We start from the raw sequence: 27,567 nt of genomic DNA, 5'->3' as shown, positions 1-27,567 counted from the left end.
GCCCTCACCACTGAAGACCCTACTGTGCTGAGCCCCCCAGGGCAGCACCAAGATCCCCCATGTTTACACAGTCCCACTGTCCCCACAAAGGGCAACAAGGATGCCCAAAGCCACTTGGCCCCAAAAGGGAGGTGGAAGTGCCTTCTCCAAACTAGGGACGCTTTTGGGGTATCCTCACAGATGCCCCCACAAAAAAATCTGCTTGCAGTCCCCGTGTCTGCACTCACCTCCCACTGGATGCAGCAGGATCTCAGCCGGGTTGTGGGGTTTCAGCCCCAGTGCTGAGAGTGGAGTCTTGGCCAGGCCAGGGGGAGAACGCACTGTTGGCACAGTGGACACAAGAATGTTAATGGAGGGGTGGGAGGTGACACTTCAGAAAGGCTGCAGCTGCCGATGGGTTCAGAGCCCCTGTAGCCCATTCCACCCACCGGCTGCAAGGGAAGGCTGCTGAGAACACAAGATGCCCTCATATGAAGCAACACCCTGGAGAAGGATACCGAACCCCCTCTTTATTTGGGGCAGGACACAGAGTGAGAGGTGACTGGGAACAAGCACCCTGTCCTGCTGCAAAGGTGGCAGGACAGAGAAAGGGGACAACTCCCATCAGGACAGGCCCAGACCCCATCTCTCAGCACCATCCCCACGAAGTCCCACCATAAACGCATGAAGCCCCTTTCATTTCCCCTGTGTGAGAAGCTATCCCAACCCAGCTCTCCCACACCTGAACTCCTTTCTGCCAATCCCCACATCTGGCTGAGCTGGAATCCAGCTGTCCCAGAGCAGCTCATCACCCTCACAAAAGGGACAGGACTGCCAAAAAACCCTTGGCCTCCAGACCAGCTCAATGGATGGGTGAGGATGTTCACACAGAGGGGTGGCAACGTACACGGGAGTTCTGCACCTCCGTGCCCAGATGTACACACCAGGAGGAGCTGCATATGGGTGTATGGCTATGGTATGGATGGCAGTGGGTTTTCACAGGGAGGGCAGACCACCCCAAGCAGATTGCACCTCCCACTGGGTTTTCCCCACCTCCCTGATGCTGTATTTTCCCATATCAGGGGAAACCTTGGGATCATCTTCAGCAGGAGAGACCAGAGGGCACAAGTCTCCAGCAGTGTCTGAATGCCTCTGACTGGTGGCACAGGCACAGGGCCTGTGGCAAGGCTGGGAGGCAGTGGGTGGTGGGAGGTCCAGAGGAAAGCCAGACACTTGCCCTGAGGCCAGGTCCACAGCAGCCTGGGGCTGGAGCAGCTGAGCAGCCAAGTCCCTGGGAAACTAAGACAGTAGCACCTTACCCAGTGGGTGTCTGATTTCCTCAAATCCAGCTGACCCCAAGCCACAATGTCAGCTCACACCTCAGTTGGCTGATGAGCAGGGTCCTCACAGGGCAAGGAATTCTGCCGGGACCACCATCCCCCACACAGAGGGGAATTGCTCCTGTATCCCCTTTGGCAAAGCCTGAAAGCAAAGCCTGAAAGCTGCAACTTCAAGCTTCCCAGGCTTTCCTGGCTGGTGCTGGATAAGAAGCACTGTCTCGAGGCCACGACCCCAGCCAAGCTGTTCCCTGTCACCTCTGCAAGTGACTCATTCCCTAAAGCCACTGACCCACTGCCAAAGGAGCTGCTGCTGCCTCAGGGCTGAGGTCTCAGTCCCCAGGAACAACAGGGTCATTTCCGAGCTGCCAAGCACCCCGGAGATGCTCCCACACTTGTCTCCTCATCCCAAGAGACAGGGCTCAGACATCAGAGGATTGCAGGGAAGGAAGAGCAGCAGTACAGAAGAAAATAACCTCAAGACCCATAGGCTGAGCTGTGGGGGGCAGGGAGCTTCACTGCAACCAGGACATGGCAACAGAGGGGGCTGCACTCAGCCCAAGTATCCCCAAACCTAGAGCATCCCTCAGCCTTCAGCCTACAGAGGTGTTTTAGAGGGAATGGGGGGCTGCCATCTTTTTAATGGATTCCCCAGTTGACTGGCTGCTCTACTGAACTGCTCTGGCCCAAGTCATGCTGTGCTGACGTGTGGCTGCACCTCAGGGTTCGTTGCTCAAGCTGGTCACACAAACCCAGTCCACATAAACCCACCACAACTGAGACAGGTTAAGTCAGAATAGAGATGCTGCACAGGACGAGTAGAGACAAGCTGTATGCAAAGAGCATGCATCCCAGCCTTTTTTCCCCTCCTGCCTTTGAAATTACAAGCAAGAAGTGATATGGTGTGTAAGTCTGCCCTCCTGATCTTCAGTGCCTCCTGCCTCCCTCCCACTCTCCTGCCACCACAGTTTTGCTTCTCTTCATGCCATGCCAGTAGGAAAAATGGGGAGATGCAGGAGTGGGATGGAGTGAAAGCATGCCTCTCTCCTCATCCTACCCTGGGATCCCGTAAAAAAAAAAAAAAAAAAACAGCAAGCAGAGGGTAAAAAACCCAAGACAAGGGCAAAACCCAAGACAAGGGTACCAGGCATGGGATGCTGAAGTAAGTGGGATTCTGACAGCAGCATGGAGTGGCAGGATGTGGAGGAGAAAGGAGGATGGAGAGGACGAGTGGTTAACAGGGCAGTGGGTGATTGGAACCTGGAGCTGTCTGACCCTTGGCAAATTTCTGGCTTGCCTAGAGCCGCCCACCAAGCCCCTCTGCCTCCCGGAGCCATGGCACTTACAGGTGTTGGAGTAAGGGGTTTGTGGTGACACAGGGAAGGCTGGGGTGGGGGGAGAAATCTCACCGCCGCTGGAGGGTGGGCTGGTTGGGGAGGCACCCTCCATCTCCTCGAAGGCTTCCTTGTAGCTGTGGAGGTGAGGCTGGAGAGAGCAGGAGAAAGGGTCAGTCCCATCCCTATGATGGGCACAAACCTCTAGGACACCCCAAGGAGAAGGCAGAGGGTGCAAAGGGAAGCGTTTCACCTCCTTCCTGCTAACTACCACCACCACCACCACCACAAAAACCATCACTGATCCCCAACTCCATGGATGTTGTGAATGCTGACCAAGCCATCTCCCTCCCTGGAGGCATGTCTCCCCAGTTAGCCACCACCCAACCCCAGCACTCCTCTACTCCAGCACACCTCTTTGGGCCTCCCTCCAGGGTTGGCTGCGATGGTGCTGACCACCTCAGGTGAGAGGACGGTGGGGCTGCGGGGTGAGCTGGGCTCTGGTGAGCTCTTCTCATAGTGGCTGTCGCTGGGGGTCCGCTTGCGGGCAGGGACAGCACTCTCCTCCAGAGGCTTCTCCCGAGACTGCACCCCTGCAGGGCAAGCACAGGGTGGTAGAGGGGTGAGGAGCTGCCAGCTGAGATTGGGACCAGCAGGACATGCTCCAGGCCTGACCTGAGAGGTCTGAGCTTCAGCATTCACCTGCATCAAACCCCCAGACCAGCATGGGTAGCTGGAGAAGATATACCCTACAGTACCCTACAACAGACCCCAGAGCAAGTGATAAAGCAAGGCAGGGTTGTGGCTAGTGGCTGAATTGCTGCACTAGCCCTTTCAAGCACCATTAGATTTTCAGGAACAACCTCCAGCAGTGGGTGCAAGGGGAAAGAGCATCCTGAGATTAATCCAGACAGCCCGGTCCTGCAGAGCAGGGAGCAACAGAGTCTCCTGACAGCATCATGGTGGGAAAGGACCAAATCACCCAGCACAAGGACAGCTGTATTCAGCCTGCATCCCTGCTCCCACAGACAGATGTGGCTTCAACCACAGCCATGGAAAAAGCCTGGTTTTGTGAACCCCTGAGGCAGAGGAAGTACTGGATCAAGAAGAAAGAACCCAACAGAGAAGTGGTGCAGGGAGCCCTAATAAACCACTGCTGCTCTGTCCCCAGTGCAAAGCATCTCAAAAAGGAGAGATCAGCATCACCCTTCCATCTTCCCCCGCCCCAAACATCCTTCCCACGTCCCAGCAGTAGGAGCCAACAACATCCTCAGCCCTGGGGGGAAGAACAGAGCGACCAAATTATCACGGGAGAATGGGTTTCTTGGGCTGTGGATAACCCCATTGGCTGGGATAAAGCCCAGGAAAACAGACAAAGTTGGCACAGGGCAGGGCAGCTCAACTCTCCCAGCATCCAACAGTGCCCAAACACACTTTCTATCCCACCTCGCTGGGTTAAGAAGTTAATCTGGGCTCATGGATGACGGTGCTGGGTTCAGTGCACAGCAACCCTACAGAGTATCATGGGCAGAGCTCAGAGCCTCACAGGACTCACACTCCTACCCACTAGGAGTGGTGACAACACTGTCCCCTCTAGTTTTCCCACAGAATTGTTGAGCACTCATGCTCCCCTTGGTCAGCACATTAGGGAAGAGAAAAAAAGGAGGGGGGAAAAAAAAAAGGAGAAAGGCCAGCATCACGCTCCAGGAAATGCACTTTTCAAACACCAACTCCTTTCCCACGGGCTGGCGGAGGAAAAGCAGCCATCAGCTGCTTCCCTCACTCCCCGGGGCTCCGCGTGGGACCCACGCCTCGCACCCGCTGACCTCCCCTCTCGGCACTGCACACACACCAGAGCTTTCCCGGCCCGGGGAAAGGGCTGCGAGAGCACCAGGGAAGGAGGTGGCCCGGGCACATTTCTAAATAATCAGCCCAGTGAATGGCAACAACAATAAAATCGCAGCTCGGGGGGAGAGGCGGCCAGGCTGCGAGGCGGGGGACTCGAGCCAACGGGGCTGGCTCCAGCCGTGGAGGCAGCCTGGAAAATTCCACTAAGAACAGCTCTGAAACACAACTCCCAATCCCTTCTGCAGGTGCTCACCGGCACGGGGGATGGCCATTAAAAAGACTCGTGGAGGGAACAGGGGGACACAGAGGGTCCCTGGAAAGCTGTCTTGCAGGTATGGGCAGCACTGCGTAGGGCCACCCTGGATCTTTGTCCTGCTCTTCACTTAAGGGACTGAAGCCCGCAGTTGTGACCACAGGGAAAAATAAGATACTGGGGGGAAATAAAGCAAAAATTCTAATATTTTCTTTTTTTTCCTTCCACTTTGTGCACTACGGGCTCACCTGAACACTGCAGGAGCATCACCAGGAGCATCCCTTGGCCCATTCCAAAGTGAGCTGCAGGGCCCGAGCACTTCAGAGAGGCAGGGACTGGCTCCTCGAGCTGCGCACGCCTGCCTTGCTTTGCATTTTCCATTTGGGAAGCACTAAACGCGGCAGATAGATGGAGCCTGGCTATCAGTGCACATCACCCACCTTGCAGTGTGGGACTCCCTGCTCCATCCCCAGGGCTTCACGTCACCTAACCACAGGGTGCTGGATCTGGCCCATTGGGATACCCAGGAGCTCAGAAAGCTCTGGCTGCTCCAGTCCACAGACATGGAAAGCAGCCGGGGCCACAGGGAGGGGAGGGAGGAGAAGGGAAAAAAGGGATTCATTGTTCAGGAGCTGAGAGTGGGAAACTTCACAGGCCACCCGGAGCAAAGCCGGGAGGAAACCCAGGCTCTGAGCATGGCTCCCCCAACCCCCTGGGTGATTTATGAGATGGAAACTATGCTTGAAAAACAAACTCTCCTTTCCCCAGCTTGCTTTGCCCCCTCAGCAGACACACAGGCTCCCTTAGCCATAGTACTGTCACTGGACTCCTGAGGATGCCATGGCCTGAGGAGGATGGCAGACTCCTGTTCATAAAGGGGGAGCAGCAGCCTGCACCCCACTCCTCACCCTCTCACCCAACACCTGTGGTACTGTCACTCCTCCTGCTGCTCATTTAAATACTTAACCTAGTACCAACTCACTGCCCTCAGACTCAGCACAGCACTAGGGCTGGGGAAGGGGAGGGAGCACAACAGCTGGGGAAGGATGAAATGGGAGAGATGACAAACCCAGGTAGTTTTGCAGCTGGGGAGACAGGTTTTAGGCCAAATCAGGAGGCAGCTGCTTTTAGGCCATGAGATACTAGAACTACTGTCAGGCAAAATTCAGGTGATATCCCCATATGACAGGAGAGAACAAAGAAGCATCCCAAGGCCCTCGGGATGTGCACTCAGCAGTTAAAGCCAGACAGGGACACACAACACCCACAGAATAGAGATATGAAAACTCACTCCCTGCCTGCATGAGAAAAAGACACTGTGCTGTACTGCTCATCACCAGAACCCAACTCACCCCATCCTGGCACAGACTGCTCCCCACGTCCCACCTGATTACCCCAAATGGGTACAATAAAATACCTTACTCTGTGCTGAGGACTGGGAGGGTTCAAACCTCTTTGGTCCTCCTGGGGAGAAACCCAAAGGTGCCAGTTGCAAGAGAAAAGGTCACACAGAAAGATGGTGACTCCCCAGCCCCACCCCATCTCTCACCTTCTCCTTGCCCTGGAACAAGAGGGTGCACAACAAGCACCAAGCAGGTCACCATCATGCATCACCCAGGGCATACTCACCTTCAAGGAGCAAAAGTCACACTGCATAAAATCCAGTCTCAGCAGCCCACACCCCCCACCTGCAGACCAAGACACGGGGATCCCTAAACTCACCTAGGAGAGATCCTCCTGGGCTAACAACTGGCTAAAGCTGGGTTCTGTGGAGATTCACCCCAGCCACTGCTTCCCAGGAGAGTGAGTCATGGTCAGGGCAAAGCTTGGAGGGGATGTAGCAAGGGTCTAGAACTGGCCCAGCAATGAAAACCCCACCAGCAAGCAGTGCCAGGCTTGGATGAGATGCAAAACCAAGCGTGGGCAGGAAAGTCTGTACCCAGGGCCTGGGGCTCCGCCACCACTGGATGAGCTCAGTGGGAGCTCTGACCATCACTCTGCTGAGAAGAGGAATCAATCCTGCATGGAGGTGGTCTCCTGAGCCTCCCTCCATCCCACATCCATGCAACACACAGATCACTCAGCATGCAGAGAGGAGGAAGGAAGGATGAGAGGGAATGAGGGATGAAGAGGAAGGAGAGAGAGAGGATGGCAAAAGGAAGGAATGATGAGAGGGAAGAATGCAAGAGAGGGAAGGAGAAGGATGGATGGGAGAGGTTGGACAAGGAAGGAGGGGAAAGGAAGGAGGTGGAATGAACAAACCAGAGAAGGATCGTTGCTGGTTCAGAGGAGGACGGGGGACTTTGGTGCTCTTGTTGAGTTCCCTGAGCTTGGCGTTGTACTCTGCCAGCATACCAGGACAGGGAATGCAAGGAGGGTGGGAGGTCACAGAGGACAGACACAGTCCCCCACAGAGAGAGGAAGGGGCAGACAGGACAAATGTCACAAGATACAACAGCGGGTCAGAGAGAAAGAGAGAGAAAAAAAGAACAGAAAATATTAGCTGGGGTCCAGCAGATAAGTCTGGGGTCAATTGGGGTCTGAAGAAGCTCAGTCTCTGCTTGGAGCTGCTTTTCCATCAGCCAGCTTGCCTGGCTCCCCGCACCACATAAACTCATATGGGAAATCAATGGTGGTTTCTAGCCAGATACAGCCTTGTGCAACACCACAATTGCCCCATCACCATCCCCTCAGGGATGGCACCATGCAAGTCCCCTTCATCACAGAATGCTCAGGGCTGGGACAAGAAAGGGTGACCCCAGATGCCTTGCTAGGAGATGAGAGGGACTTAAAGAATGACAGGACCACCTCCCCTCTGTGGGCAGATACTGGGCATGACAGTGCTGCCCTGTGCCATCTCTTCCCCTCCATCATCAGTGGGAAGAAGGAATGGGAGCATTCCCCCACGAAGAACGGAGGAGGTGTGAGATGCTCCTCATCTCTGCGCCAGGGCATGCAGGCAATTTATAGCAGCAGGGAATGTAAACAAACATGGCCATGCCCCACTGTCGCTGCTGGCTGTCCCCTCCCAACGCTGGCTTCAGGACACCTCGTTCCTGCCAGAGGTCAGGCCACCCGCCTGCGCTGTCCCCACCTCAGCACAGAAGGCCCAGCTCCAGCAGAGACAGGTGGCCACAGGCTGGGACCATCCCCCAAATGCCTCTCTCCTCCTTGGGAAACCCAGTGGCTACAAGGGGATGACAGTGATCCCAGCCCAGCCCTGATGACCTGTCTCAAGGGTTGGAGGGATGGATTTTTCTAGTAGACACCATCAAAAATCCATTTCCCACAAACTACAAATACTCTTCTTCCTCTCCTTAGAACTGTCCACTTTTCTAGCTCATTTTAATACTTCGCATGAGGCAGCAGGGGAGGGCAGGCATGTGTTGCTTATAATATTAAATCCCGACATACAGTGCAGTTTGGGCATCCACGTGTCCTTATGTTTGTTTAAATTCTTTGCAAAAGCCCCATGACCCTTTGTGAATCTGATCTGGAACACAGAAGTCAGGTTCAGATGGATAGAGACTTCTTCCAACAACTCTATGACCCTCCTCAATCCCATTCCTGACACTGGCACCCCTCCAGCCCCCCACCCTGTGACTCAGTCCCCAGTCCTGGGAGGTTGATGCTGTTGGATTTTTCCAGCCAAGCCTTTTCCCCCTCCCTCTAATGCTGGGCGAGTTTCTGGACTGAGCACAGAGTTGGAAGGGACGGAGCTGCCAAGTCCCAGCATCACAAACTGGCCAACAGCCCCAAACCCTTCCCAAATGTCACTCCACAACTGAACAACTGCAGCCGAAGCAGCAGGGAGGGAGGGCACCAAGCTGCCATAGCACCATTGCACCTTGTTCCCAGGTGGCTGGGACACTCTTGTGTCCCCAAAGCCCCTAAGCTAGAGCTGCAGGAGGACAGGGGAGTGGTGGATGCAGCTCCCCCTCCACAGCAAGGAGCTAATGCCTCCATCCAGAAACAGCACCGTCACTCAGCAGTGCACCCAGCCAAGCACCAAATCCCTCTGGCAGGGCTGGGAAATGTCTTCACCACTGCCCCACAGCTAGGTCCAGATTCAAACCACCCTGGGCCAAGCTGGGCAGAATTACAGCTGACAGACAACAGCCCAGTCCCCACTCCCGCAGCATCCCAGCTGCCCAAGGAGGTCCGAGCAGTGAACCCAGCAAATCGGGGGGGGAAGCAGAGACTGAAATCAAGGATGAGCACATCAAACACCAGGCAAGTTCTCTTCAGGGACCCTACACCAGATCATGCTCCAGGCAGGGAGAACACTGTGTCCAAGTGCGGTCCAGAAATGAAAACATTTTCCCAAACTCTCCATATTCTCCCCAGAAGATATTCCCCCGAGATCCAGCAACTGACCCTGCACCAGGGACAGACCAGCCTTGTTACCCTAACAGGATGGGGGGGGATCTGACACCCTCAGCCACCCATTCCCACCTCTGGGCAATGCTGCTGCAGACAGCAAAGAAGAGCAGCACAGACTGCTCCCCTGCCCTGCATGTCTCTATGGCTTGGTCTCAAGCCCAGATCCAGCATGGACAAGGAGTCTCCGCATCACTCATCCCCATATCTACCATGCATGCCACCCCCGTGTGCTCCAGCACCTCGGGACATGCAATCCTCCCCATCCCCACAAGGAATCAAAGGATCCTACCTGCCACCCTATGGGCCACCAGGCCCTCCAGATTCAAGGGCTCTTCTCCCGACCTCGACAGGTCTTCATAGCTCTCTGGTCCCTTCAGGGGCATCTGGTTTTGTGCTGGGACGGTGGGGGAAGGTGGGGAGGAGGTGAGTTGCTGCTGAGACCCCACAGGGCTGTAACACGAGGTGCCGAGTGGGACAGTGCCCATCTGTGCTCCGGCTGGGGCATGGCTGTAGCTCCTGGGCTCTGGCAGCGGTGCCAGCTGGTAGCTGTAGGGTGAATAGGTTTCCCGATAATCATGTACCCCATAGTCCAGCTCTCCAGGAGAATAGGCTTTGCCCCCCGCCTCAGAGACCACAGGGCTCACGGACGTGCCAAAGGACCTCGGCTGGGCCACCTGTGGAGTTGGCCGGGCGTAGAGACCAGCAATGGGCTGGGTTGAAAGGGAGGAGGGCAGGGGTCCGGCTGGCTTGTCCTGACGGGAGGTGGCAGGCACACTCTGGGACTTGTGGATGGCAGGTGCGAGGTCCAGCATGAGGACATCTAGTGCTTCGATGGACTGCTCAATCTCCCGGCGAGAGGGCGCCCGGGGGAATTCAGGCATGCTGTGGCTGTGCGGGGGCACCGTCTGCAGCGGGCTGGGCTGGGGGCTGCAGCTAGAGATGCTGGGGCTGTGGCTCTCCATGCCACCCTCCTGCAGCCGGGATGGTGGCCGGCTTCCTCCTTGCTGTTGCCAGGAATTCAAGCCCCTCTGTACAGCCTCCCGGCTGCTGGTACTGCGAGCCGGGGCCTGGGGCAGCGCAGGGTTCACGTCGTACTTGGCAGTGTCCACTGCCGGGAAGGACCGGGAGCGGAACGTTCCGGGGTGGTCATAGGCATACAGGTAGGGCTGGGAGCTGGGCAGTGGATGAGGCTGGAGCCACCCTGGGGCATGGGAGCCCGGCAGGCGCTGTGGGTAGCCAGCCAGGTGCTCCTGAGTGGATGCCGAGGGCCGCAAGGAAGGTAGTGTGTCACGGAGGTGGTGGCCCATCAGGGTGTTCTGGTTGTTGTAGGGGTAGCCACCATTGGAGAGCGGCTCGCCATCGTACAGCCCCTCCTTCAGCAGCTTCTCAGCCCCATTGCAGCTCGAGGGGCCATTGGGCAGGGAGGACAGGCTGCCCACACGGGGTGCCTCCTGGTAGCCGGTCTCACTGGCAGTGGTGGTGCCATCCAAGGAGGAGAGCGTGCCCAAGCTGCCCACACTGTGCCCGTCTTGGTTGGGCAGCTCATCATCCAAGATATCTGTCTCCCGCTCGGCCACCAGTGCCGCGACATTCCCATTGACGTGCACCTGAGCCGGCACCACTTGGCGGCCCGGCATGGCGGGCAGGCGTGCCGGCACAGGGCCGGGCACGAGGTTGTGCATGGGCGGCACACTCTCCAAGCCAAAGCCAACAAGGAGACGATCCAGCTCCTGCTTCTCCTCGGGGCTCAGCACCGCCTGGCCACTGGGTGCCGCGGTCACCCCCGGCTCATCGGTCCGGTCGGTCTTGGTGGAGGCGGTGGAGTTGCCCGAGTCGCTGCTCACTGAGAGTGTGTGCTCGACGTGGTTGGGTGCTGCCGAGAGCGGGAGTCGGACAGCGTTGACGGCACCGGTGCTGCCGTGGAGAGAGTCTTTCTTCTTCACTTTAGCGTAGAGGCTCCCATCCAGGGGCCCTTGTGTGTGCCCAACCTCTGCAAGGGGAGAAACGAACACGAGACCCCAGATCAATTGCTGGCTCTCTGCACGGAGCTAATGGGTCCCATTAGCCGGTGATTTCGATTTCTTCCGTGTGCCAGAACACTTAATGACCAGCATCGATGTCTCCTCGGCACCCTCCACACTCCCACCGGCGCCACCATGCAGAGACATCAGAGCCAGGTCCTCCCAAACCCCATGCCCCCACAGCCCCCCAGTTCACACGCAAGCACTGCCTGTTCCGGTGGGATCCACCAAATATCCCATGCACTACTTCCAGGCTCCATTCCTGGTAATTCTCCTCCGTGGTTGACAAGGGCCAGGGCTACACACATAGTCAGCAATCGCTGCTCTGCAGGGCTCATCCAGCCCCCAAGTGCCATGTGGCACCAGGGAAGCAAACAGGGAGGGTGGAGGAGATGCACCACAGGCCGTAGGAGGACGGATAGAAGAAATCAGTATGTGGCCTCATAGCTCTTTGTGTCTCCAGCTGGATGGATGTACTCAGCCCACAGGTGAAGGACAGATGAACCACAGACCCACCTTCCCTCTCCCTGCCCACTCTCCTCCCAGACGATACATGGATCCAGACAGACAGACATCCTTGACTTTTTCTTCCCTGGCTACAGACAGACTCCCACCCTTTCTGTTCTTCCCCTTCCCTCTCTCAGACCAGGTCAACCTGCCCCAGAGCTTCCGCACCAACAGTGCCAATCCTGAACATGCAGCATCTGCTCCCCAGGAAGGTCTTGGCACTGTGATTCAAATCCAGTGTGGGCAGCTGGCTCTGCTCCACAGCCCCAAAAAGCTGAGGGGTGGCCAGGGCATAGCAGCATCACCACCAGTAATCCTGCACTCCAGTTCTGAGCCCCCCAGCTTCCATCACACCCATCAGCACCAACACCACAACCAGCTGCACCCTTTAAACATTTCCAAGTGGGGCAGACAGATTTTGGGGATACAGAGGGACCTCGGCCACTGACAGCAACAGGAGTTACTCCCAAGCTGCATCCCCCCTGCCAGAGCAGCACAGAACGGACCAGGCTGCAGACTCTTGTTTTTCCAGCTCCCTGATGAGGTTTCCTGGAAGGTCCCGCGAGCAGTGTTAAACACTTTCTTTTGGAGGAAAAAATGACTCTTCCCTGGCGGGGGGCCAGGTGGCTGACTCAGGGACGGAAGACGGCCCTAACACGATAGTGTGAAATCAGAGCAGTCCTATCTGCAGGCAAAACACTTCCGAGCCGGGGCAGCTTAACCAGCCCCATGCTGCTGCACCCCCATCCCAGCAGCTCCGACGCCAACAACCCCCCTCACCATAAAAGAGAGGAGGGCAATAACACTGCGTCCAAGTCCTACAAAGTCAGAGCCCAATCCTTGCTGCTGATTTTCCACTTCTGAATCCACACTGGCAGTATCCCAAGGAGACAGCTGAGCGAGCCCCAAAGACTCCCGTTGGCTTGAAGACATCTCAGGACCATGCAGCAAGGTCCTCTCTGGGCACTTGGTATGGGATGGGGTGAGAATTTCTCCCAGAGACTCAGAGCTTCTCCAGCCAGCTAGTAAAGCTATGAGCCAGTACCATTTGTCTCCACACCTCCCATACTGGGGAAAAGGGGAAGAGAGGGAGGGAAACCCTTTCCACAGAGGGAAAAAGAAACAAGCAGCATATCCAGGGGCAGTGTCAATGCTGGACAGGCTGAGACACTGCTTGGAGACAGGGGTAAAGGCACAGCCCTCCTGTCTGAAGGCAGCAATGGGTGCTGGCTGGTCTCAAGAAACAGGGCAGAAGTCCAGGATGGGAGCTGGGAGAACAACAGCAGAGGAATAGAAAGGAAAAGGGAATAAATAAATACAAATGTAAGCACATGGTGCCAAGGGAGAAAATAGACAGGAAAGGCTTTAATTACTCTTTGGTCTGGGTACTGCCCCACAGCTGAGAGAAATGTCTCCGAGAGAGGTCAGGACAATGCAGTTCACGGCAGAGACAGAAAGCCCCAGCTGCTACATCCCACCTTCCCCAGCACCTCTGGCAAGGACGGGACATATAGAGGGCTGGTGGCCACCCCCTCAAGAGAGGTACCACGGTAGTAAGCAAGGAACGGCCTGTGACAGCTCAGCCATTAGCCAAGACCTTGTCCTACAGCTGTTCTGCTCTACACCCGATTGTTCATCCTGTCCTCAGCCCCATGTACTTTCTGCGCTCTGATTCCATGAGACAAATCCTGCTATTTGCTGCCACTCCAAAGCTTCCTCCACTATCCCTGAGCCACATAATCTCTCGTATGACTATCTACTGCTTGTCACATGAGAAGTTGAATAAAAAATAAAATAAAATAAAATAAAATAAAATAAAATAAAATAAAATAAAATAAAAACTAAGGGATAATGGGACAGAACGCCTTGGCCAAACCAGCCACCCTCAAAGCAGCAAGCTCTCAGGACCCCATTTGCAAAGTGTCTGCAGCTCCCAGCAAGGTCAGATTTCATCCCTGAAGGTCGGAGTAGCTCCTGCCTGGCAGACTGTGCCATCCCATCGTGGGCTGGGTTTGCCCTGGGCTCAGCCCAGACAGAGCGCTTCTCTGGCCCTATCTGCTCCAGCTGTATGGAGGCAGCTGTGGGAAGCACTGAGCCCAGCCTGGTCCCAGCTCTGCTGCCAGGTTCGCTGCTCTAGAGGAGAAATGCTCTGTCCTCTCCCTCTCCAACACCCTGTGGCTACACCAGTAAAAAAAACTGGTCCAGGACAAGTGTGACAACACCAAGGGGGTGAGCTCGCATCCCCAAAATCCCAGGCATCTGCCTCGTACGCAGTGGGGTGCAGCACACAGCATCGTGCACCAGCACAAATCCTGTCCACGGCTCTGCACTGGTGCAGAAGATAAGGCCGAGGCATCACCATGTCTCCCTGTGTCGTGCCCCCAGCAGCATCCCACCTGCTGCCTCCACTTCCCACCCAAATCCCTGGCCCCAATGAGTTTCTGGAGCATCAGCCTGCAGAGAACACCCTTTGCAAGATGTAGGGTGTGAGCTGAATCTTACAAGGAAGAGTTTAGCCTCCTTATCTCTGGTTTCATCCTGTAACCAGGTATGATGGCACAGAGTAAACCCAGCCCCTGAACCGTGGGTCACCACAACCTTGAATTCACCACCCAACCCCCAGACCAAAGAAAAGCAAAGTGAGGACTTACCAAAAGGAACGTAGATTAAAAGATCCCAGGCGAAGGGAAGGAGCAGGCAGCAAAGTCCCTTTCTTTCACCCCTTCCTGCACCAGAGCCTTCCAGGGGCACCTGGTGTGGTGGCAGCTCCAACTGGCTCCACAGCCAGCCCCGTGTGTCCGTCCAGGACAGGAGCCGACGGTTGGAGCTGGACTGCGCTGGCGTTTGTCCCTTTGGCTTTGCTTTCCCTCTCGCGGAGGGAGCTATTCCCTTCTCAGCGCCGTGTCCCGCGGGGCCGCGAGAGGGGTACCCGGACGGCGGCGGGGCGGCGGAAGGGGTGGGATACGGGGAACCCCGGGACACGGGGAGCTGGAGGGGAGGATGGAGGAGCGAAGGTGGGAGAGGCCGGAGATGGGATGGAGGCGAGGAGGTGCGGCTGTGCTCCCCTCCGCCCCAGACCACACAAGGACCACGGGGAGGAGCGGGAGGGAAAGGGGAGCGGCGCGGGGAGGGCGGCGGGGCCGCACAAGCTCCAGCCCCAGCCCGAGTTAACCTCAGTGAGGTGCGGAGAGGGTGGGAGCCATGGAGGGAGGACAGCCAGACAGACAGCTTCCAGCTATGAATATTAACTACTTCCTCCACAGGCAGGGCTCCGCCGCGTTAACTGTTTCCTAGGCAGGACAGACCGCCGGACAGATGGACAGCCTGCCCACCTTGCACCGTGCACTGAGCATCACCCCGCTGGGTGACCCCCTCATTTGAGACACCCAGCCCTGTCCAGCTCCTGTGTGCATGTGTCACAGCTGTCCCCAAAGAGCAGCGACACATTCAGCGTGCGGATTCCTTCCAAACCACAGGATGCTGAAACCCAGGCGGATCTGCAAATTCAAATGTCCTGCTGGAAACTTGAGTTTCTCCATCTGAAATAACTACACAGCTAAAGAGAGGTGGAAACCAGCTATGGACAACCCACCAACCCTGCCGACCCATTTTCATAGTCCCTCTGCCTGCCCTGCCAGCACCATGGGCACAGCATGGGCACATCAGCCCTTGTTTTCGGGATGCACACGCTGCCCTGCTCTGTGACAGGAGGTATGGCATGATCCCATCCACTCCACAGCTGAGACCAAACTGCTCCACCCCAAGCAAAATCCATTCTGGGATGGTGCTGACAATTTGCTGGTCCAGGTGACAGCCAGCCCACCCCACATCCAGGCCTCTGCTTGAACCCATGCTCAGGACTCCACTTCTCAATTGATCCAATATCCTCAGCAAAATGTGAGGCTCCCTCCACTCTAATTCCCCCAAACCGCACGTTTCCCACACCCCCATGAATGACGGCAGGGGATGAGAGCAATATTTCCAGCCAGCCCCCTGACTCACAGCCCTGTTTGCTCCCAAATAATAGCACATGCCAAGCCAGCATCCTTCCAAAACCTCCAAAGTTTATCCTGGCTGTGTCGGCTGCCGGAGGGCAGAGACAGAGCTCCTTACTCCTGCCATGGGACAACCCCGGCCCAAAGCACAGAATTGCTGCAAGTTTTAACTTCAAGGACAGTTTAAAGAAGGAAGAGAAGGGCCTGAGTTTCCACCAGCTGGTCTCTCTTTCCCTGCATCCTAGCCTTGCCTGGCTCCCGGTCCCAGTGGGAACAAACTCCCCCACCACCCCACATGCCAACCCCAAATACCAGGTCAGAGGACAAATCCTGCCCTGGGAATAGCCACACTCCAGCTGAAATGTCTAGCCAAGCCCATAGATGCTCCAGCATTTCACCCATGAGGAACAACCAGAAGCAAGAGGGACACTCCCTGTGAATTCCCATCTAGCCCACACAAATCCCCACTGCCTTCCAAAATGCCCACCCAAACACACCCTTACCTTGCAGCAGATGGAGCAGAGAGGAGCAGAGAGTAGCAGAGAGAGGCAGAATAAGGAAGGGGGAGCAGATTCCTTCAGCTTTAGTCAGCTGGTGAAGGCAACAGGAGAGACAGTGGCCCCCCCTCCCCACCAAGCCTGGCCTAGGGACCAATCCAGCAACAGGGGGAGAGAAGCAGCCTGCCAGCAGCTCCATCCAGCAATGGGTTTAACAAATCTAGCCTGGCCCATTTGGCTCTCCACCTCTGCACAGCCTGGCCTGCACTCCAGGACAGCCTCAGTCCCTCCTGATAAGTGGGACAGGATTTGACCCCACTATGAAAGATGTACCCCATGAGATGCTGACCCTCCTGGGGGACAAACAGATGGCAGTGACCCCATTGAGGGGCTTTCTCCTCCATGGAAAAGTGCAGGATCAGCATCCAGCTCCATTTGTCGGGTTCCAGGACTCCCTGACCTTTGCTACATGTGGTTCAGGCTGTGATGTGACTTCCCTTCACTGGAAGGGTGGGATGCTCATCCCAGTCCCCGCCACAGCCAGCCCAGCCCTGTGAGTGGGGATGTGAGGGAAGACAGGGATGAGCTGCCATGGAGCCCTAGCCAGAACCATGACTCAGGTAGGGATTTAGCAACTCTCTCACAGATGTTGGATTTGGCCAGGCCCTGGCCACTCTCTTCCCAGCCTGGTAAAAAGATAGGGCAGGCAGGGCCAGCCCAGGGTGGGTCTGAGGACCAGTGGTCACAGAGAGCTGCTGGACTGGGGACACATGCTCTGCCCTTTCACATTTTCACACACCACCCCGGGATGGCAGATCTTGGGGGTCCCCCAGCAACAGCCACACATCCAGACCTTGAGGACAGTCCATCCACTGACTCCATGCCAGCCCCAGCACCCTGTTCTCCATCAGCACCAGTGTTTATCAGCAAAACCAAACCAGGCCATAAATGATCTCCATACAGAGTTACAGCATCTGCAGTACACCAAAATTTTTGTGTCGTGATCCTCCAACCAGCTGCAAACCCAGCAATGCCCCATCCAGCTGCTGGCCTCCTCCTGCCTCTCTGCAGCCAGCTTGGCACCCCAAGGAGAGCTACCACAGTGCTGGCAACCACAAAAACAGCCAGAGGATGAAGCATGCCACCACCTCCCTTCAGCCTTCAAACACCCGAAGCCAACAAATGGCCATGGGGATTGCAGCAGGAACCTGCCAAGAAGCCACCACTGACCCCAAAGCCCCTTCAAGGAGGAGGGAGGACAGGCACAGCTACTTGACTTCACCAGGCTGTGCGGACATGGCTGAGGGGCAGAAAGACAGGCTGTGAGGGTATCCCAGCATACCCCACTGTCTCTAAGGATGACAGGGCAGCCCAAACATGGTCGGCTGCAGAGACCCTGCCTGAGTAAAGTAGGAGGGCAAGTTCGCTGATGGGGCCAGCCTGTCCCATGGAAGTTGCTCACAGAGAGCCTGTTGAATCCAGCTGTGTCCCCTCAGCCAGAAAGTAAGATGTGGGGGTACAGATCCCCCTCTCATGCCCTATGGAAGAGCTTAGGAAACCAATGACCCCACTGCAAATGAGTTTCCCCTTCCTCAAGTCCCCACAGATAAGCACAGCAGAGATGATGGGAATGCCAGGACAGGCACCACCCCCAGCCACCCGCCTGCCCCTCCAGCTTTGGGGTCCCACAGGACCATCCCACCCTGGCAGGCACCCCCCAGCCCTTAGAGGTGCTCCATGCTGAGACAAAGCTGCTGGAGAAAGGGCGTCCACCTCCAAGGAGAGCGGCTGTGGCCAGCGGAGAGGCGGCATGGGGGAACCCACCGTTTGGCAGGCGATCCCGATCCCGTTGGCCCGGGCTGCAGCGACCGTCTACGGGGAGCCTTCGCCGAGTGGCAGGACGGGCAGTGGCAGGGACAAGGAGCAGCGGCTGATCCCAGCCCAGCGTGGGTCCTGGTGCCAACCTCACCCCCCTCCACCCCCGGACGCCGCTTGCTCACGCCTGGTGGTGCCAAAAATGTGGTGTGCAATTCCCTGACCAAATAAGGCAAGAACGACCATAAACAGGGACCCCCCCCTGCACAGCCGGACACTAGGGTCCCCATCCTGGCTTGGGACAGGCTGGAAAAGAGGAAAAGTGGCAACAGAGAGGGAAAAAGATGGGAGCCCCTCGAGCATACGCTGAATCCCACCACCACTGCTCAAAGTGCCCCATGGGACAGCTGGGAAAGACCCCTTATAAATGGGCTTCTTGCAGCTGCTTGTGCTGGCATGGGTCAGAGGGCAGCCTTCTGCCTGCGGCTTCACCCTTCCATAGTCCCGGCTTATCTCCAGACTGGGGCAGTGTCTACAAATTCAAGGTGCCCTCATCCCCCACTGCCACCCTTCCCAGCACAGAGGACAGCCCAGTCGGTGCATGGAGGTACCTCCACAGCCCTGACACCTGCTAAGACCCCCAAGGGGAAATGGAGACGAGCTCTGGGGTACTTCTGCAGCCCCAATATTCACCAAGATCCCCATCAAAGTACAGAGATGAGTCCTGGGGCACCCCTGCAGCCCTGTGAGGGGCTGGGGTGCAAAAACTTTGGCCCAGGGTCCAGAGGGGAACACATGCAATGAAGCACTCGGGTCTCTGAAGGCAGGAGGAGACTGCTGGGCAGTCTTGCCAGCTTGAGGCTGGACCCACAGCTCCCCAGCCTGCACATAGCCCACAGCTGAGCCTGCACATCACGAGTTGCCTGTTTACTGCCCTGTGCCAAGGCAAGTGCCTGTGCCAGCTGCTCACAGCCGCCCCAGATCCAGTTCCATGTGACCACCAGAGCAGAGACACCCTGGCCTGCCCCAGGCACCCAGAGCCCTCACCCTCCACTGCGAGCACCACCATCCACAGCTCCCACTCAAAGCAGCCAGTGACCTTCAGGGACATCAGGGACTGCAGCTGTCCCTGCTCCAGGGACGCCTCTCCAGATCTGGCCAGGAAAGCCCAGGCATCTGCTTGGCCACGGGTGGCCTTGCCTCCAGGACAGGGGTCCACCATCCTTTGACATACAAGTACTGCCAGTTCCTGCCAAGTGGGTGACAGCACTCCACTTGCTGCAACAAAATGGGTGCCCAAAGGGCTTTTCCTAGCTCTGACAGATGCAGCAGACCCTCGAAGGCCAGTAAGACATTCTCATCCCCTAGGGATAACTAAGGCACATCTACATCCTGCCATGCTTGCAGCACAACAAAGCAGCTGGGATACCTAACAGTCCTGCAGACATGGGGTTTGGATTTGCTAAAGCTCTGGGGCATAAACTAGGGCTGAACTCTGCTTGTGCAAACAGGACCTTGACAGCTAAGTGCTGAAAAGAAGAGCTTCCTGGCACTGTGGCAGAAGGCAAAGTCCACGAGATCTTGCTCTTTCTTCCCATGGCCACACTGCTCCCATCAGCAGCCACCTGCCCCAGCTCTGCTGCCCACCAGTGCCCCCTGTCCTGGGGTAGGGTGTATTTCCATGTGGTCACTTTGGCCACTGGTCACCTTGTGAGCCCTAACCTTTCTCCAGGTGCTTGCTGGGCAGGGGTGGCTCAGCCCAGGCCCCCTCTGCACTGTCCTCACGCTGGATGTTGAAGTTCTCATAGGAGTCCCACCGGATGAGTGGGTCAGATGTGTTGTAGTCCACAGAAACACTGGGCCCGTTCTCCAGGTGCTCCATGCCTGGAAAGAGGCAGGATAGTCAGGTAGGATGATGATGGAACCAGCAAGGGTGGGATAGGGGAATAGGTGGTGAAAAGTGCAGGAGCCATAGGGCAAGGCAGGAGACTCCTGCAGGAAAGGCAGCATCGAGAAATGGATGAGTACAGGATGTACATCAAGACTCACAAACAAGGTGTACAAGACTGCCTGGGGACTTTTGGGATTGCCCAGAGACCAGCACACAGACTGGCAGTGAGTGTGCATGAGTCTGGACTTTCTGAGCAAGGGAGTCCTCCGTTCCCAAACATTCCTTCCACCTCTCCTGAGCCAGCAAGGGCTTTGGAGAGCAGCCTCCTGGGGAAGAAAGTGAGAGAGATAGGGCATCCATGGGTGCTCCTAGATCAACCTTACTGCCTGGACACCTCACCCTACCCTGGTGACAAAACAACTACAATGGGGCAGGTAGAGGTCACAAGGGAGGGATCAGGGCACACAGCTGAGGAGAATAAAAGGAGACAGCATCCACCTCCAAACCCCCATGGCACTGAGCCAGTCATACCTTGGATCTTCTCAGGGCCATAGGAGAACACAAACTCCACCTTCCCGTACTCAGGGAAGCGGTCATCTGGCAAGGAGAGAGCAGAATAAAGGGACTATCTCCATCCATAGCTCCAGTAGTAGTCAGTCACCCCAAATACACATACAGACCAGCTTAAAGCTGGGAGATGCTAGGGAATATCCCTGCACAGGGCAGTGCATCATAGCCCACAAAACAACCCCAAGGCAGCCCCTCCAAAACCAGTAATGGTTTTGGCAATGAAAGTGATGATGGTGCCACCACTTCCCAAGCAGCACCACACCCTGCAGATGGAGCAGCAGTGCCTTGTTTCGGGGGGGTAGATTTGGGATGGGTGCCCAGATGTCCCCATGATGACACCAGAGTTATAGGGGCAGGAAGATGAGGGAGTTTGGAACAGGGAAGTGCCAGGGTGGTTACCTCTGAAGGCCTCATCCAGGTCCTCCTTGCCAAAGACAACGTCAAGATCATGCACAGCACATGTGTGGAACTGCACACGGAAAATCACGTCACGGGTAGGGCTGCGAAACTTCTTGTGGTAGCACTTCAGCTGCAGAAGGAAATGGGGATGGGCCATCAGGACAAGCCCCCAGACCTGTGCAAAGGGGAATCTGGGGATCCCAAAGCAAGGCAATCACACAACCCCTGTCTGCTTCCTACGGTGGGAGCTGAGCTGACGATCCTTACCAAGATATCGCCCTTGAGCAGCAAGCCAGGCTCAATGGTGATGCAGATGCCCGTCTGGCTATCTCCTTGCACATTGCTGCAGAGAGGAATGGTAGGAGGATGTGAGCTGTGGTGCAGAGACCCCTCCCCCAGAAAACTCCTAGCACCACCTCAGCCAGCCCTTCCAACCAAATCCAGGTAGAAAACCTGCAACACACAGAGTTTGCCCTCCCTGTGACTGAGGGCGGGTCCCATCCACCACCTCAAGGGGCACCCATTCCCAGTGGAAGGAGGATGGGAAGGGGAAACTGAGGCACAGCTCAGCAAGGGCAGCTGGGTGGAAGGGTTTGCCCAGGTTCCAAGTGCCAGGGCTGGGCTAGCAGCCATCCACCCAGCTCCCACGGCTCAACTGGGGCTTAGGACACAGAGGGAGAAATCTCTGGGAAGATTCTTCTCCTTTCCTCAGTTTTGCAGTGGGAAGCCCTCCCCTCCCAGTGCACCTCCAACAGGCTGTTGGCTGGCAGTGGCGTCAGCAGCCAGGAAGACAGGAGTAGGATTTCACAGGCAAGATAAACCTGGAGTTTATTACAGGCATCCCATAAACAGTCCATTAAAAGCTGAAAGGCAAGGCCAGGATGGCAGTAAATCTCAGCTAACAGGGACCCATGGCTGTATGGAAGTGAGATCCTGGTCCTGGGGGCTTGATATGGCAATATCCCAACGTGAGATGCTCTGGTCCCTCCAGGGAGCCAGGGGTCCCACACAGACTGGGATGTGGCACTGGCAGGATGTCTGAGAGGCTGGAGAAATCAACTGCTGCTTTCCTTTTTGCCAGTGCCTACTCCCAGGATCAGCACCAGAAAAAAAACTGTGTGGAGATCAAAACAGGGGGAAGATCTTTTTTGGAGAAAGAAAGGATATTAGCTCATGTGGTCAGGGCATGGTGCTAATTACAACAAGGTTGTGCACTCAATCCTTGTATGGGCCATTTCCTTAAGAGCTGGACTCAACAATCCTTGGGGGTCCCTTCCAACTAAGAATACTCTCTGATCTGTGAGGTCTAATCCAGGCAGGAAGAGCAGTTCTTTAAGCAGGGAGAGAAGAAGTGTCTTCATCTCCCAGAGTACCTTCATTTCCCAGATGTCCCCATCCCTTTCCCCACTCCCTCCGGGGACACCCAGCCCCAGGCTCCGCACAGCCCCAGGCTCCCTCTGCTGATATGCGGAGTCACTACAGCCCTCCCAGCAAGAAGGGTCCAGTACGGCCCAGTATAGCCAGTTACCACCTTCGACAAAAAAAGAAGCCCCTTTTTTCTCTCTGGACGCCAAACGGACAAAGCACAGAGCACAAGACCACAGGTGACATGTCCTTCACCCTCTCCATCCTCCCCCACTTGCCATGCCCCCATGCTGGACAGTAGGAAAGCCCCATGACAAGGAGATAATTACTAGATCCCCGAGGTGTAGACGGGCTGCATGGCCTGGTAGATTTTCAAGAAGGGCCGACAACCTGGAAGACATCAAGGCAGGGAGAAAAGGCACACTGCTGTTAGCCGGCTGGGCGGAGGGGCCAGGGGAGGGATTAGTCACGGGGGAGAAATCCAAATAGGGAGGCAGCCAAAGCAAACAGTCGCTCCCTGCCCCAGCCAGACCGCACCAACCAAGGGCAACATCTGCAATGGGCAGAAAGGATGCTGTGGATGAGCTGAGAAAGGGCAAAGCCCTCACAGTTTGGGACCTGTAGGACCTAGGGCAAGTGCTGGGCTGGGGATAGGGGTGGGATGATCATCTGGGTGAGGCACCAGAACCAGATGGGGTGCTGCATCCCAAACCCCAGTCTGGTGCCATCCTTGGAAAAGCTGTCAGGAGCACATTGTCACCCCACAGCTCAGGTTAGTGCCCACCATCAGGAGGGAATCCTCTGTGGGTATCTCTGCCAGAGAAGGGTAGCAGCCTGCTGATATAAGTGAACAGTCTCTGAGAGGGAAAGAGAAATTCAAATTGCCAAAGAAATGGTGGAAACTATCCCCCAAGGAGGACAAGCGTGGCCAGGCAATGTGGGGTGGTGTGGGAAGAAGCAGGCTGGGGAAGCAGCGGGGAGCACCTACCGCCTTTTGACTCAAAGTTGGGGATGCCGTGCATGATGACATGGTGGAGGAAGAGGGGCTTGTTGTTCATCTTGATGCTGCCAGAGAGGAGCCCATTGAAGTAATGGATGTACCTGGAGGGCAGACAGGCAGCTCAGGGGCAGAACCCACAGAAGAACATCCACCTTGCAACCAACTACCCTATGGGGAAAAGCCCAGTCTGCAAAGGCTTGCCAGGACCTACCTCTTCTGGGATGGCTGTCCCACCGGCACCACCTTGTCCTCATAGAAGCGCTTCATGGCAAACCTGTCCAGAGCCTGGTCAGCACTGTGGGCATGAAAGGACACATGAGGTTGAAGGAAAAGTATTGGCACGAGCATCCCAGCACCACGGGGATGGAGGTCACCAGTGGGTCCCAGGGCCACCCCAGGACATCATGTCTCTCTCACCTGGCTGAGATGTTGCTGTAGTGCATGTAGGCAGCCACCACCACCCCCAGCCGGCCACGGTTCCCCTGCAGGCACACAGCAGAAGGAATGTCATAGGGGCAGCAGGGCCTGTGAGCACCCAGGCACAGACATCTCACAGAGGCACACACTGATCCCTATAAGCATAGGCCAGCCCACAGATGCCCCAACCCTTATTAGACACACACCAATCTACACATGTGCTGACACCTACCCACACCCCAAACCACAAACCACCACATTCTCTAAATCTCTCAGCCTCTGAGGATGCTCAGCCCGATCCCTGCAGCCCCACAGACCCCCAGTGCCCCCACTGCTATGCCCTAGTGATGTGTCCTGCCCACCTTGTTATGCAGCACCACCACATTGTGCGCCGCTGCATTAAGCCACGTGTCCATGGCTTTGCAAATGCTGCAGATCTTCTCCAGAGCAGGGGTGTGCATGTCGGGCCACCCAAAATCCAGCACCTAAACAGGGGAACAAACAGCCTGGGGTCACAGGCACTCCCATGCAGAGTTCCCAGCCTGCCAATGGGCAAAGCCCAGGGCACATACACAGGGCAGGCATTACTCTGTGCTGCTCTGACATGCCACCTCTCAATCCCAACCCTGCACCCCACTGCCTGAATCCCTGGCTCAGGGAGGCCACCATGGTCCCAGATCTCAGGCCCCTCACCCCAGGTTATTTGGCTCAGCTTCTGAGGGCTCCCCCATTGTCAGAGGGATGAGGACACTGCCTTAGGGACATCTCCAGGAGACTCCAAACAGACAGCTTTGGGCTGAAAATGGGGGGCTGGGAGGGCAATGGGAGTCAAGTTGAAATACCACAAACACAATGTGAAGTCTCAATGCTTTTCTCAGGGCTTTTCCCAGCTGGATAGACTAGAAAAGGGGGGTGTTTCTCCCCAAGACATCTTGTAGCAGGGAGCTAGTCCTGCAGACAGGCCTGCCCTGAGGCCCCTGAGACCCCCACTGCTTCTCACAGCTGTGACCCACCTTGGGGTGAAGTTTGTTGACATCACGTCTCCGCTCAGAGAGGTTGAAAAGCTTTAGGGAAGATGAGAAACAGAGTGAGAGGACATCTTCCTCCCTTGCTGCCACCTTACCTCTTCCTCACCCCAAAGCCTTCCCAAATCGTGCTATTAGAGGCTTCCCCAGACACATTACCCTGAATAACACCTTGCCACAGGGCAATACAAAACCAAAAACTCCCAGGGGAGGAAAGGGACTGATAATCTTCAATGAAGAAAAAAATCTATTCATCATAGTGCCAAGACGTCTCTAAACAGAGCCCAGACAGAGAGAAAGATGCAGTACCCATCCCCTGCAAGCACCCATTCCCAGCAGCTGAGCACCCCAGCCCCTGCACCAGCCTGACAGGGATCTGGCTGTGCCCCTCACCACATAGTTGTTCCCATGCTTGGACTTGAGCATGTGGGCCACTTCACGGAGGTTGCTGGAGTAACTCTGCTCCTCGGCCGCGCTAGGGTAGGAGACAGCAATGATCCGCTCCGTGATGTACACCAGGTCCAGCTCACAGCTGCTCTCCATGGCTGCAGTCAGGCTCATGCTCCTGGGCAAGGGAGGGGACCACTGTCAAGACACTGGAAGGGGACACGGGGACCCTTCTCCACCCTGCAAGATAGGCTGGGACACATGGGGACGCAGCTGCCTGCAGCCTTTCCCCTGCTCCCAGTCTTGGGGTGTCTTGGGGACACAGGCTGGAGATGGTGAGTCATAACTCCTGTCTCATCTTCACTGGGAGCATCTCCCAGGTATAGCAAACACCTCTGGAAAAGCAGGTGCTGGTGGGACGGAGCTTCAGGCAGAGCAGAGATGGTCATCAGAAGGAGAAACTGAATCAAGTACCTGGATGTTTTGCAGCGTGACTGCCCACTCCTGGGGGATTTTGTGGCATCCTAAACAACCAGAGAGGAAAATCAAATTATTGCCATGACCCAGCCACAGCCAGCTCTGGGCTCTTGCTAGACCTGGGTGTGATGATGCTGCCAAAGCATTGCACCTCCACCACATTGCACTGAGCATCCTAACACCCCCAAAATACCGCTGTCTTCAAATCCCACCAAGCATCCCAGTGGCACAAGCTGCTTGACACATCCCACATGTAAAACCCAACCCTCACAACCCCAGTGCTGCTGGGACCAGCTGTCATGGGCACTGTGGGGCTGCTGCCTTGCCAAAGGGTCCCAGAGGACCCTCTGGGAGGATGCTGAGCAGGTAGACACAATCTCAGGCATGCCACAAGTCCCTCTTGTCTCTGTCAGGCTGTGGGCACACCTGTTGGAACAGAGCTGCTTTGGCCCTGCCCACAGCAGGGGCAGGTTTGCTGCCCAAGCAGCACCAAGGAGCCAGCCAGGCATGACAGTTTGCTTTGGCCTCAGCTTCAAGCCAAATGCCTGGAGGAAGTGTTTGAGCTCTTGGAGCAGGAAACTTCTATTTATGCATGTTCTCCGGCCTCGAAAATTTCATCTGCAGCCGGCTTGCTCTGTGACTTTGTGACCTCAGCCGAAAAACAAAGCAGTGTATAAAAAAAAAAAAAAAACTGCCGAGGAAAAACACACTTGCACCTCATTAGTTTTAGTATCTCCAGCTAATAAGCAGAAGTCATTTAAAGACTCATCTCACACAGGCAACACGCCTGGAAGGATCAGAAATAAGAGATGCATCCTGCAGCTGATTCCCGGGATGCCCCATTGGTCCCCAGAGCTGCAAGACTGCTGCTACTTTCCTCAGGACTGCAGCATCCCACAGCTAGAGCACCAAAGGAACAGGAGAAGGTGGAAGAGAGGTTTCCCTCACATCTTTCACCTGCCACCTTCTGCCCACCCAGCACAGTCCCAGAGCTGCTCCCATGGATAGTCAGCATCACCATCCACCCTCCACCACCCTCTCAAGGTCAGGTTGCCCTGCAGAGCAGAGCCAGGCTCAGCAGCCCTGGGATCTGGAGACAATATCGCCCTTCCCAGCCAAAGACGTTCCAGAAGGCAACACCTCTGCCTCAGTGTCCAGAGGTGCTTGAACAGTACTGACCATTCCCTCCAGTTTTTCCTCAGGGTGTCCCAAATTTCCTGCTCACCCCAGAAACCCTCCAGCATTGCTGAGGGCAAATAAGGAGTTAAAATGCAACAAAAGGAGAAGTAAAACCTTTCCTGGGAGAGCCAGGCATGGAACAAGTCTGAACCTGAATATGGGCTTGTCCCTGCATCACCCAACAGTGATCAGGATGGGATTCCCACCATGGCTTGTGCAGTGCCCCAAACATTCATAATGGAGATCTCTGGGGTCCCACACCCACACTCAATGGCGAGGGGAGCCCCATCAGTCCATGTCACCCCATCCGGCTGCAGCTTCCCAAAACCACAGCCCTTCCCAACAGAGAGCTGACACAGGGAAACCAGGAATCACCCCCAGCTCCCACATGGGTAAACTGAAGCACAAGAGCACAAGTAAGGTGGGGACACCAGTCTCTCTCCCTCCCCATACCTGGATAGCAGTGAGCCCCTTGCTAATCCATTTCCATGCCATGGCAGGTCCACTCTTGGCCCCTCCAGCCCTGGGGGAGCAGGTGCCCGCAGTCAGGCCCCTCCAGTGTCCCCTGCCCCAGCAAGAGCCCTTGAGCTCTGCCCCGCTCCCCGGGCTCTGCCCTGCTCCCCCCCTTCCCAACAGGAGCCGAGCTGCATCTCTGCCGCCAGCCCCTGCACGAGGAAGAGTCAGCCTGCAATCAGCTGATAGGAGCAAGCACTCCTGTTATTAAACACTCCTACCTGCCACTGGGCTGCAAGACCTTGCAAACGTCCCCTGTGGAGAGAGCCTCCAGCCAAGCCAGTATAACCCAGTCCAGCCCAGCTCAGGACAGGCTGGTCCCAGTCATGTTGGGTTGAAGATCCCTCTGCCAACCCCATCAAGAATATGCCTTCC

The 27,567-nt window shown here is 56.2% G+C and overlaps 1 protein-coding gene across 7 annotated transcripts in view; it reads right to left on the bottom strand.

Annotated features, from left to right (window-relative positions):
* Positions 1–27,567, bottom strand: part of TNS1 (tensin 1) — a 61,608-nt gene that overhangs the window by 11,605 nt on the left and 22,436 nt on the right. For 2 of the 7 annotated variants that reach the window (XM_062498586.1, XM_062498585.1), the window contains 16 exons: positions 25,498–25,547; positions 25,030–25,201; positions 24,625–24,675; positions 23,974–24,096; positions 23,612–23,676; positions 23,406–23,489; positions 23,183–23,295; positions 22,524–22,584; positions 21,097–21,172; positions 20,830–20,959; positions 20,392–20,457; positions 19,692–19,853; positions 9,424–11,124; positions 3,065–3,243; positions 2,663–2,801; positions 228–320 (listed from right to left, as the gene is read on the bottom strand). In XM_062498586.1, coding sequence (XP_062354570.1) covers positions 228–320; positions 2,663–2,801; positions 3,065–3,243; positions 9,424–11,124; positions 19,692–19,853; positions 20,392–20,457; positions 20,830–20,959; positions 21,097–21,172; positions 22,524–22,584; positions 23,183–23,295; positions 23,406–23,489; positions 23,612–23,676; positions 23,974–24,096; positions 24,625–24,675; positions 25,030–25,201; positions 25,498–25,547 — 3,265 coding nt within the window. Of the gene's footprint in view, positions 1–227; positions 321–2,662; positions 2,802–3,064; positions 3,244–9,423; positions 11,125–19,691; positions 19,854–20,391; positions 20,458–20,829; positions 20,960–21,096; positions 21,173–22,523; positions 22,585–23,182; positions 23,296–23,405; positions 23,490–23,611; positions 23,677–23,973; positions 24,097–24,624; positions 24,676–25,029; positions 25,202–25,497; positions 25,548–27,132; positions 27,259–27,567 lie in introns of those variants that run through there. The other 5 variants (XM_062498588.1, XM_062498591.1, XM_062498587.1 and 2 more) reach the window with 4 other exon arrangements.

The sequence above is a fragment of the Cinclus cinclus genome, chromosome 9, assembly GCF_963662255.1.
Source record: "Cinclus cinclus chromosome 9, bCinCin1.1, whole genome shotgun sequence".
Lineage (NCBI taxonomy): Eukaryota > Metazoa > Chordata > Aves > Passeriformes > Cinclidae > Cinclus > Cinclus cinclus.
The sequence above is the reverse complement of the archived record's forward strand: the minus strand, read 5'-3'. Positions and strand labels throughout refer to the sequence as shown.